General features: G+C 34.3%; 3 protein-coding genes across 4 annotated transcripts; all 3 read left to right on the top strand.

The window, feature by feature from the left end:
• Window positions 1-5,873: 5,873 nt before the first annotated feature.
• On the top strand, window positions 5,874-8,053 carry LOC106347768 (calcium-dependent mitochondrial ATP-magnesium/phosphate carrier protein 1-like). The gene is made up of 4 exons (XM_013787364.3): window positions 5,874-6,542; window positions 6,695-7,465; window positions 7,540-7,630; window positions 7,724-8,053. The coding sequence occupies exons 1-4, from the start codon at window positions 6,149-6,151 to the stop codon at window positions 7,899-7,901; spliced, it is 1,434 nt and encodes a 477-aa protein (XP_013642818.2). The 5' UTR covers window positions 5,874-6,148; the 3' UTR covers window positions 7,902-8,053.
• Window positions 8,054-8,067: 14 nt separating this feature from the next.
• Window positions 8,068-9,643, top strand: LOC106347767 (pentatricopeptide repeat-containing protein At5g61800-like). Of its 2 annotated transcripts, XM_013787362.3 has the most exons (2): window positions 8,068-8,223; window positions 8,254-9,643. In XM_013787362.3, the coding sequence occupies exons 1-2, from the start codon at window positions 8,068-8,070 to the stop codon at window positions 9,556-9,558; spliced, it is 1,461 nt and encodes a 486-aa protein (XP_013642816.2). In that variant the 3' UTR covers window positions 9,559-9,643. The 2 variants fall into 2 exon arrangements, with proteins under 2 accessions (XP_013642816.2, XP_013642815.2); XM_013787361.3 differs by having other exon boundaries at window positions 8,068-9,643.
• A 3,000-nt stretch (window positions 9,644-12,643) lies between these two features.
• LOC106347769 (calnexin homolog 1) lies at window positions 12,644-15,342 on the top strand. The gene is made up of 6 exons (XM_013787365.3): window positions 12,644-12,865; window positions 12,957-13,026; window positions 13,411-14,540; window positions 14,629-14,700; window positions 14,793-14,903; window positions 15,010-15,342. The coding sequence occupies exons 1-6, from the start codon at window positions 12,776-12,778 to the stop codon at window positions 15,130-15,132; spliced, it is 1,596 nt and encodes a 531-aa protein (XP_013642819.2). The 5' UTR covers window positions 12,644-12,775; the 3' UTR covers window positions 15,133-15,342.
• The last annotated feature ends 243 nt before the right edge of the window (window positions 15,343-15,585 follow it).

Here is a 15,585-nt window from a genome sequence, read left to right as displayed (position 1 = left end):
AGCGTATGGCTAAGAAAAAAATAATATTTAGCTCCATAGCCAAATGCCCTACCATACATCCATATAGAGTGTATTTTCTATAATATTACCCTGCTAGCCTTCAACGCAACCTGCAGTTCAAAAAAAAAAAATTAATTATCCAACCAAGCAAAAATTACGCGTGGTCATCAGAAAGTCACACATCTCCCAAAAGTAATTTTTTCTTCTTCGTCACTTTCTAAAAAGGTGAAAAGTTTCTGGCCGATATTTGTTGAATCGCAGAATCAAGCAGCAGATTCCACCGTATATTGCTCTTCCATCCACCGCGGAGGCATCGTCTTCCATTCAAACTCGTCACTCGTCATAGGTTCGTCAAGCGAACGCGCCGATTCGAAATTCAAAGGAGATTCATTAGAGTTCGTAAGTGTAATCGGCATGAACGACCACCATAGCCTCATCTCCTTCATATTGGCGATTAGGTTGAGATCTGTTGCAATATTGTAAGTTCTCTGTTTTGTGCCACAGATTATATTATTTCCATGCTTTTTCCCCTTATGTGGAATAGATTCGGCCCTAGTCTATTCTAAGTTGATAAATCTAACCCATCGTTTATGTTGCCTGTCCGATCTAGTAAGCTGAGGCAAACAAATTGATTTAGGGTTGAACTTTTTTTGGTTTGTCGTACTCATTTGTTTACTGCGAAGGGGATAATCATTTTAGAATGAAAAGTCCTTTTACGATAAAACAAATTTAGTTCTCTGTGAAATGGAATATCTTATGGAACATGTGCTATTTGAAATGGAAAATCTTAGTTTTAGACTACTTACGTGCCATTCCATTCTCTGCTATTTCTGAAGAATCGTATCAAAACTAATATATTATTCGTTTTCCATTCCATCTGACCTTCAGTTCCTTTCCATATATATATTCTATATTATTTCAGATGGTATAATTCTAATTGCATGTGTTATTTTTTTACTCGCATAGGCTATTTTCGATTGACACAACTAAACATTTAGCCTAAGCAGAGAGTAATTCATATACTAGTAGCCTATCTCATATGTTGCCATTTCCTTTCAACTTGTATACTAATGTGTGCTTATTTTTCATTGTGTTTTTCAGGTTTGTCAAGAATGAGTTGGAAGGATAATAGTATTTCTATACTATTTTAAGAAATGGAACAGGTATTCTCTTATTTGTCACGTTTATTAATATATAATGTACTATTTAGTAAGTTATATTTCATTCGATGTCTGAAAGAAATGGTTCAATCTTGTTCTTTGTTGTTTCATGTTCCATTGATATGAGTTTTGTATCGATGTATACATGTGTTTTATATTAGTCTTTATATGATTTTGTAAAGAAAAAATAATATATCTGAATGTAAATAGAACATAATTTATTATGACATCAAATAAAACAGAATACAGTGTGATGTTGAATGGAAATGATATTCATATTATCTTGTCTCTTCCACCTCTTTTAATGCCATTAATCTTTATTTCTTTTCGCTACAATCAACCTGAATTTGGTGTAAGCATTACATCATTTCATGTAATCATAGACACTTCAAAATTTTGGACAATATATATGTATTTTGCTATATCGTTTGTTACATTTTCTATTCTATATGCTCATGTAGAATGAAAATGCATGTTACATACATTTTGAAATTTGGGTTTAATTTATGAAAGATTGAGTTTGAGGTTGGATAAAAGTTTATATTCCATATAGGGTTTAGTGATTAGTGGCTAGGGTTTAGTTTATGAAAGATTGGGGTTGATATTGGATTAGGGTTTATATTTCCGTGTAGGGTTTAGTTTATGTATGGTTGGGGTTGATATTGTGACAAGAATTACCATCTTCCATGAAGGCATAACCATATCAATATTTGAAAAATATGTTAAGATGAGTTTTAGATTGTAACTACATTTTCAGATTTTCTATTCTATATGCCTAATGTAGAATGATAATGTTTATATACTTTTAATATTTGGGTTTATGGTTTATATTTGGGTTTAGGGTTTAGGGATTAAAGTTTAGGGTATAGTATTTTGTAGGTGAAGGAGGTAAAGATGGAATTAGCATTAACTTCTTCGATAATATCATAGACATTTAATATTTTCACCAATATGTATTATGCTATTTATTTAGTTCCATTCTATTTAGGTCGAGAGTTTATATTTGAATTTAGGGTTTATATTTGAGTTTAGGGTATAATGATTATGGTTTAAGGTTAAGTATTTAAGGGTTTATGGTAGGGTTGTTATATGGTTTATTATTGAGGGGTTGGGATGGGATTGGTGTTATATACTATTTTGGTTGGAGGTGGGTTAAGGTTGAACACAAATGCATTAGTTCTGAAGAATAGTCTCCACTCTATTTTAGATAGTATAGAACAATAGTTCAAATTTTATATATCTTTATTTTATTTTATTTTTTAAAATTATTATAATTAGAAATTAGATTTAATATTTGAGTTTTAGTTTAGAGATTCGAGTTTAGGGCGTAGTATTTAGGTGTGGAATTGAGTTTAAGGTTTCTAGTTCTGTTTCATATGAAGGTGTTCTGTTTGTTTCTATCAAACATAGTACTTTTATAAATGGAATAAAACATTTATATAGCACAGTTAACATATACGTGGTAAGAAAGCATGTGACGTGGATATATTTGCTTGATTTGTTAGTTAACAGTACACAGTGAATGTGATCCATCTATTAAGTCATCGATGTCATCTCTCCTTTTGTTTTGACCGGTAACTTGTTTTCAGTAGGGGTATAACCGGCTTGGGAGAAGGCAAAATATTATTCACTCAATAATGTCAAAATCATAGTCATTTGCCTAATTATACTCTAGATTTTGGCTATCTCGCAAATTCACCCAAAATAGAACACATGCAAGTCTCTTAACAAACAAAAAATATTAATATTTTAATTATATAGTTATTTTGCATTTATTTTTAATAACTAAAATTGTTAGTAAGTTGACATATGTGAGAACACTCACTGAGAAAGTTCTCCAAACAAGAGCATCAGAGCATCATCAATGGTTTTCTCTCACACATGCTCTTAATAATAATTGTTTGAACCGAGTTTGGTCGGAAACAAGTGAGAGAGACAAAAATCGTCCATGGGTTAGTTTCGAAGGTATTTTATTAGATCGGAAAGATGTTTGTTGGTTACAAGTAACGAAACGAACAGTGAAACAAGCCGATGCTCGAGGAGCTCGCCGGGAAAGTACAAGCTGAAAAGAATATAAAGAAGTAAACCCTAATTCTAACCCCTAAGTGTGTGTGTAGATGTTCGGATCCCTTTTCTTGATGTCTCCCCGTCTCCTAATATAGCCGGTCTTCACATCTCCTTTCCCTAGGTCGCCTGCTTTAATGGGCTTTAGCCCGTCGGGCTGAGTGATCAGGCTGACGAGCTAAGCCGCTGAGCTGATTGTGTTTGGTCGCCTGCTTGAGTCGGCTAAAAGCAGTCCTGAGTCGAGCTGGTGATTTGTCGTACATCTTGTGAAACCAAGCGGATACTCAATTTTGATGGGTCTGACCGGCTATCTGACGGGCCTTGTGAAGGATAGAATCCATCTCGTAAAATAATATTTTAATTGATTGTTTATTTTAAATTTTCTTTTAAAAAATTAGGCCATAGAATGATGACACATCTAGAACATTTGTTAGAGATGTTGTTGGTATAGAGCACTTCTACATTCTCTCTTAAGACCCGCACAATTGTACGAGATGAATGTTATATATAAAAATAATGTTTATCTATTATTATTTATTTGTATTCATATACTTATTATGTATACATCTTGTTTATTTAGGATACTTTTTTTAGTAAATAAATCAAAACAATCATTTTATTTATTTTATATGGTATATAACTAAATTTCAATGACACGAACATGGATATATAATATATTTTAATATAAATATTTATTATTGAGAATTCATACTCATGTGATAAACACAAAAATTTCTAATGTGCGATTTTTTGAATGAAAATTTCAAAATTAAAATATTAAGGTTCAATACTTTTCCAATACAAATTTGGAAATTATCATATTTAAGTATTTTTCTATGTTATATAGTTTAATTTTAAACTATATTATTATATAATATGAATGTCTAGTAAATGAGATTTCATATTCATACAATTTATGATCATTTGTATCTTGTTGTTACCACAAAAAAAAGTTAAACCATTGATCACAAAATTTTAATATGAGACATTTAACGTTTTCAGTAATTTATAGTCGTTTTAAAAATTCAAAATATAACATATAAGAAAAAAAATAATTTTGTTTATTATATGGTTAATGTGGTTGTTTAATATTTTTTAATAACATAAACTTAAATAAAAAAAGCTAAGATACAAAAATTATTATCAAATATGTATTATTCATAATCATTAATTGTCATATATACTTTAACCATATTAGGTAATTCCGTAGCTTTTATTTAAGGAAAGTGCGAGAATATTATTTTGTACACTATTTATCAATTTAATAGTTAGTTTAATAAAAAATATTATATGAGTTAAGATGGACCAATCTATTTCTATAAGAATTTTGAATTTCATTCTCATGGTGACACGTGACTATAAAACAATATTGTAATGTTTCTCAATTAATATATAAGAGATTAATTGTATTTTTTTTATTAAAAGAGCTTGTGTGCGAGTACATCATAATCACCATTGCTCATTCTCTCACTCTTCTCTTTCCTAGTTTATTTATTTTTATTTAAGAACATGATCAAGAGCTCTCCAATGTGAATGTTCTAAGACCATCAGCAATGGATGACCTCTTAGGTGAGTTTCTTAGGAATTAAACAATAATAAAAAAAGTAGAGGAAATAGAAGAGAAAAGTCCCTCACCGGAGAGCTTTAGAGTATCAGCACTGGTTAATTTCTCAAATTTAATTTTTGGGTGATATTATATTAGTGTATAAAGATGATTTGCTTTTTGTATTAAAATTAAATGTCTAAAATTCTGATGTACCACTAAAATAAGGACAACTGTAGAATTACTTTCTCAAATGCCTCTTTATAAAGAGACGATTCTCTCTAATTTTATCTCCTTTCTTCTATTTTTAACTTTTTTAATAATATTTTGGTTGAAAATTATGAGAAGAGCTCTCCACTAAAGATGGCTTTACCGGTCAAGGTCCGTCTTTCAGTCTAGATGACTCTGTCCAGTTTTTTGGCTAAGGATAGAGGCAGTGGAAGAGAACGGGTATGAACTGAGGCTGAAATGCGTCTTTTAGGTGTTGAGGCGATTGATATCGAACTGAACTCGGATTATTGGAAGATCAACTGCTTGTTCTCTATATTATAAGTCAGTTTACGTTTCATTGTCCGTTTGTTTGACACTGTTTTCGCATCGTGTGGTCTAAGTTAGGGTTTAAGAGACGGTTCATTCCGAGTAGTGGGATGATCTTGTTCTCGTAGTAGTGAAAAATGTAATATCGGATTGATTCGGGTAACGTAGGATCCTATAAGTGTTCCTGGGTGATACTAGATCACGATATTGTATGTGGGGTGAAAATCGTGTAAGGTTGTAATCTCGTTACCACGAATTGGTGAATGAAAGTTGAAATTGAGAAAAAAAAAACAGGTGCCCTAAGTTATTTAAGAGCACTTCCCACGTGAATGTTTAAAAGAAATTCTTACTATTTAAAATAAATGAAAATTTACAAATTAAGAGAGAGAATAACAAAAAAAGTTACTTATTCTCTGTATCAGTGAGTCTTTGTTCTGTATCAATCCACGTAAACCGTCTTCAATTGAGATTTGGTAGACCGGTACTCATTGTTACTTTGTTATTGATTCAAACCAAAACTAGACGACTGGTTTTATTTGATGGTGTGTTTTGTGTGGTGGACGTGGAAGAATTGGAAGTGGTCCACACGGAAAATAATGAAGCAGTTGTGGTAGATATTTTTTTTGCTTCTTCCACAAAGAGCCAACAAAGATTGAAAGTCAGATCGGTGTTCTCACTTCTCCAATCTTCGCTCAATAGTCGTTGCCTTACATATGTTTGGGTCAAATCAGAGACAACGTTTTGTCCAGTGAGCGTCACATTTTGAATTCTTCCGACACGACACTGCACATCTTCCAGTAACGTTGGAGCTCCCTCCGACTTTTTCATCTGGGTTTCTTGATTGATGGAGAGCGGAAAACTCAACCAAACTCCGGCTAAGAAGCACGGAGCCACGACGATGGAAGACGTGCTGGTGGCATTACACGAGACCAAGGAAGAGAGAGACCTCAGGATTCGAAGACTGTTCGAATTCTTCGACAGTTCCAAGTTAGGGTTCTTAGACGACACCCACATCGAGAAAGGCCTGACTTCGCTTCGTATTCCTCCAAAGTACAAATACGCTAGAGATTTGCTTAGAGTCTGCGACTCGAATCGAGATGGGCGCGTTGACTACGAGGAGTTTCGTCGCTACATGGACGCTAAGGAGCTTGAGCTTTACATCATCTTCCAAGCCATTGATGTTGAACGCAACGACGACATTTGCCCAGACGAGCTCTCCCAGGCTCTTGCTAAGTCTGGTATTCTGATTCTCATTCCCACACTGTTCCATTACTCTTTTATGGCTTTGTGATGTGTATTTTGCTAAAAGAGGAAACTTTGATGCCCTTTGCAACTCTCTGCTTAGTCTCTCTATAAGATTCAAAGTGCCCTTCTTATGGCTTTTTTGTAGGCATTGAAATTGAAGATAAGGAACTGGCTTCTTTTATGGAGCATGTTGATAAGGACAAAAACGGAACTATAACTTTCCAAGAGTGGAGGGACTTTCTTTTGCTGCACCCCCATGAAGCCACTGTTGAGAATATTTACCATCACTGGGAAAGAGTTTGCTTAATAGACATTGGGGAGCAGCCTGTCATACCTGACGGTATAAGCAAACACGCTCAAAGAAGCAAACTACTCCTCGCCGGAGGACTTGCCGGAGCTGTTTCTAGAACCGCTACCGCGCCTCTAGACCGTCTTAAAGTTGTTTTGCAAGTTCAGAGAACAAAGTCAGGAGTTGTCCCGACCATCAAGAAAATATGGAGGGAGGACAAGCTGTTGGGTTTCTTCAGAGGCAACGGGCTGAATGTGACGAAAGTGGCTCCTGAGAGCGCCATCAAGTTTGCTGCTTACGAGATGCTGAAGCCTATTATCGGTGGAGGAGATGGTGAGATTGGCACAAAGGGGAGGCTTTTGGCTGGTGGGTTGGCTGGCGCAGTGGCTCAAACCGCTATTTACCCTATGGATCTAGTGAAGACTAGGTTGCAGACTTGTGTGAGTGAGCTTGGGAAGACACCGAATCTGTTGAAACTGACCAAGGAGATTTGGGTTCAAGAAGGACCTCGAGCGTTTTACAAGGGTCTTTATCCTTCTCTTCTTGGGATTATACCTTACGCTGGGATTGACCTTGCTGCTTACGAAACTCTCAAAGACTTTTCAAGGACGTACATTCATCATGACGGTTAGATTTTTACTAATCACTACTTTTTACGTGATCTTTAACACTGGTGCTACTAAAGACTTTGTACTGTGCAGAGCCGGGTCCTCTCGTGCAACTAGGATGTGGAATGACATCAGGAGCTCTTGGAGCATCGTGTGTTTACCCGTTGCAAGTCGTACGAACAAGGTTAAACTATCAAAACCTAATCATTTCTCCTTTCTTTTTTTTTTTTTTGTTTTAAATATCTGAACTGAGTTTAGTAAAACTATTATTAATCAGAATGCAAGCTGATAGCGCAAAGACGAGCATGAGCCAAGAGTTTCTGAAGACGCTAAAAGGGGAAGGTGTAAGAGGCTTTTACAGAGGAATCTTCCCCAATCTTTTCAAAGTCATCCCTTCCGCAAGCATCTCCTACCTTGTTTACGAAGCTATGAAGAAAAATCTAGCCCTTGATTAAAAGAACCTAACGAGAGATACAGTGATCAGCTCATTTGATTTGATGATGGTGAAAGAAAAAACTTTAGCTTTCCATTGTAGAAAATGTAAACAAGAGATCTGATTAATTTTTATTCTGAAAACTTTTCCTTTAAAAGAGAAAGCTTTGCATTATTTTCCAAGTCAAAATGTCATCAATACAGAAGCTGTGTAAAACCCTAAGACATGTGCATCAGTTTCATGCACAGTTCATCACTTCCGGTCGGATCTCCAACGGTCCGAATCAGAACTCTGTTCTCACCAATATCCTCTTCGCTATCACCTCTATAACACCGTCTCCGACAGCGACACATCCTTTATCCACTTGTGTCGTCGCGAGTTATGCAGCTGCGGTGTTCAGTTTCATTACAAACCCATCTACGTTTTGCTTCAACACGATCATTAGAGTCTATTCCCTTCATGCGCCGTCTCTGTCTCCTCACCGTTTCTACGTCCAGATGCGACGTCGTTCTGTTCCTCCCGACTTCCACACCTTCCCTTTCGTATTCAAGGCTTGTGCGAAGAAGAACGTTAGCTTTACCTTAGTCGAAGCCTTGCATTGTCAAGCTTTGAGATTCGGGTTGTTGTCTGATTTGTTCACTTTGAACACTCTGATCCGGGTCTACTTAACAAACATCTCGATTAAAAGTGCCTTGAAGCTGTTCGACGAAAATCCTCAAAGAGATGTTGTCACGTACAACGTGCTGATTGATGGGTTAGTGAAGGCACGTGAGGTTGTTCGTGCACGGGAGTTGTTCGATTCAATGCCTTTTCGTGATTTGGTGTCGTGGAACAGTCTCATTGCTGGGTATGCGCAGATGAACTGTTGCAGAGAAGCTATCAGCCTCTTCGACGAAATGCTTGCTTCTGGCTTCAAACCTGATAACGTGGCCATTGTCTCAACTCTTTCAGCCTGTGCACAGTCGGGAGATTTAGAGAAAGGGAAAGCTATACATGATTACGCCAAAAGGAACAGACTTTTCGTTGATTCGTTTTTAGCTACTGGATTGGTGGATTTCTATGCCAAGTGTGGTTTCATCGAGACAGCCATGGAGATCTTTAGTTTATGTTCAGACAAAACTTTGTTCACATGGAATGCAATCATCACTGGTCTCGCCATGCACGGTTACGGCGAGCTAACTGTTGATTACTTCCGTACGATGGTTAGCTCTGGTATCAAACCTGATGGAGTTAGTTTCATAAGCGTTTTAGTGGGTTGCAGCCATGCTGGTCTAGTTGATGAAGCCAAGAAGCTTTTCGACCAAATGGGGTCTCTGTATGATGTCGATAAAGAGATGAAACATTACGGGTGTATGGCGGATTTGCTGGGAAGAGCGGGGTTGATCGAAGAAGCAGCGGAGATGATTGAGAGAATGCCTAAAGATGGAGGGAACAGAGAGAAACTCTTGGCGTGGAGCGGTCTGTTGGGAGGATGTAGAATCCACGGGAACATAGAGGTAGCAGAGAAAGCTGCAGAGAGAGTTAAGGAATTGAGTCCAGAGGATGGAGGAGTGTATAAAGTGATGGTGGAGATGTATGCAAATGCTGAGAGATGGGAGGATGTGGTTAAAGTTAGGGGAGTGATGGAAAGAGATGAGAGAGTGAACAAGAGTGCTGGATTTAGTACAGTTATGTCCTAAGTCGTAACCATCGTCATTTGGATTTTTATCTATACTATTATTTGCGAAGTAAATTTTTGGAATCGAGCTCTCACGTTAAAAGTTAGAGCGGTTAATATCTATAATACCCTTAATGAATTTTCTAAATAATTAATTATATAATCAAAAACGAATTTTAATTAATAATATTAACTTTTTGGAAAATAAGATAATTCTTATATATTGTGTTGTTATCTTAAAACATATTTTTCAATTATAAAATTTAAAAATAAACTATAAAACAATTATAATAAATTCAGTGGTTAAAGTCAATGTTATCTTTAATAAATTTTAATTAATCTATACTATTATTTGCGAAGTAAATTTTTGGAATCGAGCTCTCACGTTAAAAGTTAGAGAGGTTAATATCTATAATACCCTTAATGAATTTTATATATAATTAATTATATAACCAAAAACGTATTTTTATTAATAATATTAACTTTTTTTAAAATAAGATAAGTCTTATATATTGTGTTATTATATCTTAAAACATATTTTTCAATTATAAAATTTAAAAATAAACTATAAAACAATTATAATAAATTCAGTGGTTAAAGTCAATGTTATCTTTAATAAATTTTAATTAATTATACTATTATTTGCAAAGTAAATTTTTGGAATCGAGCTCTCACGTTAAAAGTTAGAGAGGTTAATATCTATAATACCCTTAATGAATTTTATATATAATTAATTATATAACCAAAAACGAATTTTTATTAATAATATTAACTTTTTTTAAAGTAAGATAAATCTTATATATTGTGTTGTTATCTTAAAACATATTTTTCAATTACAAAATTTAAAAATAAACTATAAAATAATTATATTAAATTCAGTGGTTAAAGTCAATGTTATCTTTAATAAATTTTAATTAAACATATATATTTAATTAGATTTTTGTCATATATATATATATGTTTGATTTAATTTTTTTGAAAACATAAATAATAAGTTATTATGATGGTTTTTGAATTAATAAAAAATAAACTAATAAATATTTGTTAAACGATTAAGCCCGCATATGCGGGCAAGACACCTAGTTAGTATTTACAAATTCAATTTTTTGAATCGAGCTCTCACGTTAAAAGTTAGAGCGGTTAATATCTATAATACGCTTAATGAATTTTCTAAATAATTAATTATATAATCAAAAACGAATTTTAATTAATAATATTAACTTTTTGGAAAATAAGATAATTCTTATATATTGTGTTTTTATCTTAAAACATATTTTTCAATTATAAAATTTAAAAATAAACTATAAAACAATTATAATAAATTCAGTGGTTAAAGTCAATGTTATCTTTAATAAATTTTAATTAATTATACTATTATTTGCGAAGTAAATTTTTGGAATCGAGCTCTCACGTTAAAAGTTAGAGAGGTTAATATCTATAATACCCTTAATGAATTTTATATATAATTAATTATATAACCAAAAACGTATTTTTATTAATAATATTAACTTTTTTTAAAATAAGATAAGTCTTATATATTGTGTTGTTATATCTTAAAACATATTTTTCAATTATAAAATTTCAAAATAAACTATAAAACAATTATAATAAATTCAGTGGTTAAAGTCAATGCTATCTTTAATAAATTTTAATTAATTATACTATTATTTGCAAAGTAAATTTTTGGAATCGAGCTCTCACGTTAAAAGTTAGAGAGGTTAATATCTATAATACCCTTAATGAATTTTATATATAATTAATTATATAACCAAAAACGAATTTGTATTAATAATATTAACTTTTTTTAAAATAAGATAAGTCTTATATATTGTGTTGTTATCTTAAAACATATTTTTCAATTATAAAATTTAAAAATAAACTATAAAACAATTATATTAAATTCAGTAGTTAAAGTCAATGTTATCTTTAATAAATTTTAATTAAACATATATATTTAATTAGATTTTTGTCATATATATATATATATATGTTTGATTTAATTTTTTTGAAAACATAAATAATAAGTTATTATGATGGTTTTTGAATTAATAAAAAATAAACTAATAAATATTTGTTAAACGATTAAGCCCGCATATGCGGGCAAGACACCTAGTTAGTATTTACAAATTCAAATTTTTTTCCACAGTTGAATATTTGCATTTTAACTAATTAATCTTTGTATATTAATTGCGAAATCAAATCTATCAATAAATAACATATGATATAAATTATGATTTGTAAATAATACATAAAATCTGCATAAAATTTTAAAAACAATTAAGTTTAGTTTTAATTTCCAAATTCATTAAACGGCAATTGTCAATAATAGCACCTTTGAAGTTTATGTCTCAAAAATAGCACTAGAAGGAGAAAGTCACAAAAATGACATTCATTAAAGGGTAAAATATCCCTAATACCCTTGGTTTAAAATTAAATAAACAAACAAAAATAAATATAAATAAATAAAATAAAAATAAAAAAGGGCAATTGTCAATAATAGCACCTTTTGAAGTTTATGTCTCAAAAATAGCAATAGAAGGAGAAAGTCACAAAAATGACATTCATTAAAGAGAAAAAGACTAGGATAGCACCAAACCAAGTTTTTGTTCCCAAAGTAGCACTCAAGGCTCAAAGTCACAAAAATAAGTTTCATTAAAGAGGTAAATATACACTTATACCCCTTGGATTAATTAATCCAAACCTTAGGGTTTAGAGTTAAGGGGGTGGAGTTTTGGAATTAGGGTTTAAAATTTTATAAAAAATAAATACTAAAATAAAAAATAAAAATTTATAAAACAGTTTCAAAAATTATTTTTAAACTATAAAAAGAAAATTTGAAAAAAAAAATTAAAAAAAAAACTTGTCATCATTTGAAAATTTGAAAATTCTAGTCTTTTTCTCTTCATTAAAATAATTTTAATAATTTCTCAAAGTATAGAGCCGAAAAGACTCTGTTTCCCTTAGAGACTCTTTAATTGTTTGGTAGGCCCAGCCCAATAATAGCAATATAACTTGCACGTAGGAGAGCTCGCATTTGACTGACGTGGCGGCATATGAGTGGTTATCATCGCGTGGCAAGCGATATCATTGGTGGAAACAACAAATTGAAACTCACGACCGAGTCTACGGGATTGAATAAATATCTAATTATTCAGAAAGTAATTTGGAAAATACCAACACTCTACTCTCTTCTCCGATCTGCTCTCCGGTGAACGACCGACTAGATCCTGAGGTTTCCGATGATGAGAGACCGGCAACTATTATCCGGCCTTTTGCTTACCTTAGCTTTGGTTTCGCTCCAGAAGCTTTGCTACTGTGACGATCAGACGGTAATTTTTAATTTTCTGAGAAAATGTTTTTGGTAGATCTGAAGATTTTAGATAACTGATTGACTTAACTGGATACTCGTTTTCTGTTCAGGTGTTGTATGAATCGTTCGATGAGCCATTCGAAGGTCGCTGGATCGTTTCGAAGAATGGTGATTACGAAGGTAATTGTATACCTGTAAACTCACAGTGCATTGTAGTTAAGTATATGTTTTGTGATCTTCGTCACTTTTAGGAAATTTAATGATTCAGAGAGTTTGAATTGTTTAAGTGAGTTGTAATGTGTTGCATTCATCATATAGAGGAATCAAATCGAGAATGTTAAATCTGACTTAGTGGTAATGTGATTCGTGACCTCACGTTATGATGTTGAATGGTTTGGTCTTGTCATGCAAAATGTTTTCTTAATGATAATCTGTAACCAATGCATGTTTTTTTTTTCTGCTGCAAAACTTGAATCTCTCCCTAGTTGTCGGACCTGAGCTGTTGATCATTATCCCACTTTTGCGTAGAAGCTTCTTTTTTAAGAGCTTTTTTATCTGTTTCAGGTGTGTGGAAGCATGCAAAGAGTGAGGGACATGATGATTACGGACTTCTCGTAAGCGAGAAGGCCCGTAAGTATGGTATAGTGAAAGAGCTTGACGAGCCTCTAAACCTCAAGGATGGAACAGTTGTTCTTCAGTACGAGGTTCGTTTCCAGGAGGGGCTTGAGTGTGGTGGTGCTTACTTGAAATACCTCCGTCCTCAAGATGCTGGATGGACTGCTGAGGGGTTCAATAGTGAATCTCCTTACTCCATCATGTTTGGGCCTGACAAGTGTGGAGCCACAAACAAAGTGCATTTCATCTTGAAGCACAAGAATCCCAAGAGTGGCGAGTACGTCGAGCACCACCTCAAGTTCCCTCCCTCTGTTCCTCATGACAAGCTTTCTCATGTCTACACCGCCATCTTGAAGCCCGACAACGAGGTTAGCATTTTGGTTGATGGAGAGGAGAAGAAAAAGGCTAATTTACTCTCTGGAGAAGACTTTGAGCCTGCATTGATCCCTGACAAGACCATCCCTGACCCTGAGGACAAGAAACCAGAAGACTGGGATGAAAGAGCCAAGATTCCTGATCCTAACGCCGTGAAGCCTGACGACTGGGACGAGGATGCACCCATGGAGATCGAAGATGAGGAAGCTGAGAAACCAGAAGGATGGTTAGACGATGAGCCTGAGGAGGTTGACGACCCAGAGGCGACCAAACCCGAAGATTGGGATGATGAGGAAGATGGTATGTGGGAGGCTCCAAAGATTGACAACCCCAAGTGTGAAACAGCACCAGGTTGTGGTGAATGGAAGAGACCGATGAAGAAGAACCCTGCTTACAAGGGCAAGTGGAGTGCACCTCTCATAGATAACCCTGCTTACAAGGGAATCTGGAAACCCAGAGACATCCCTAACCCTGACTACTTTGAGCTAGACAGACCCGATTACGAACCCATTGCCGCCATAGGTATAGAGATCTGGACAATGCAAGACGGTATCTTGTTTGACAACATGTTGATAGCGAAAGACGAGAAGGTCGCCGAGACTTACAGACAGACCACTTGGAAGCCTAAGTTTGATGTTGAAAAAGAGAAACAAAAGGCAGAAGAGGAAGCTGCTGGCTCTGCAGATGGTCTCAAGAGCTACCAGGCAAGTTTGATTTTCCAACAGAACCAAAAATATATGGCTTCTCGTAAAATACATACATTTATTCATCTCTGTTCATGATTGTTTGCAGAAGGTTGTGTTCGACCTCTTGAACAAGGTTGCAGACATTTCTTTCCTAAGTGCGTACAAGTCTAAGATCACGGTTAGTTCTCCCTCATTCAAACCATGTTATCATGATGACTCGACCTTGAGGAGGGGACCTAAAGCGATTTTGAAAATGGTTTCGTTTTGTAGGAACTGATTGAGAAAGCTGAGGAACAACCAAACTTAACCATTGGTGTCCTCGTCTCCATTGTCGTAGTATTTTTCTCGCTCTTCATCAAGCTTATCTTCGGTGGGAAGAAGGTACAAATTTTATTGTCATTTTTGTTTTGTTTTGGGATTTTGTAATATATGGGGGACAAGTGAAAGAGGAGCTAAAGAAATAAAAAAAAAATGGGGTTGTTTACAGGCGGCAGCAACTGTGGAAAAGAAGAAACCAGAAGTAGGAGAGAGCTCAAAAAGTGAAGATGAGGCAGAGAAGAAGGAAGAAACCGCTGCTCCACGCAAAAGGCAACCGAGACGTGATAATTAGATAAATGTTTTAGAATGAGAAGGAAAGGAAAGTTTTCGGATGCGCTGAAAGGAAGATCAGATGTTTTTTTCTCGTGTTGGTTTTGATTTGTGCTTTTGTTCGAATGTTAATTGCTGCTGTAGCCTTTTAAGGTGTAAGACCAAGTTTGGACAGGAGGGACAGTATGTAAGTGAGACGGTTCTTGATTTAGCCAAATTGTATTTTCTGTTCCTTTCCTTGTCCAAAAAGCATCTGGTTACTATTTAAAGTCCAGTATGATTCAAAGTCCTGCTGGTACACTTTAGCAGCCATGGATCAAATTGTTTATAGCTCATCGCTAAAAGCTTTGTTTTATCGTTTTGTCTCACTAATTTGTAGAGGAAACACTTCGACGTTGTGGAGTTTTGTCGATTTAATAGTCATCTGTTGTTAAAAAAAAAAAAAAATAGTCATCTGTTTACTGAACTTAATAAT

This window comes from Brassica napus, chromosome A6, assembly GCF_020379485.1.
Source record: "Brassica napus cultivar Da-Ae chromosome A6, Da-Ae, whole genome shotgun sequence".
Taxonomy (NCBI): Eukaryota; Viridiplantae; Streptophyta; class Magnoliopsida; order Brassicales; family Brassicaceae; genus Brassica; species Brassica napus.
This window is presented reverse-complemented; position numbering and strand designations above follow the sequence as displayed.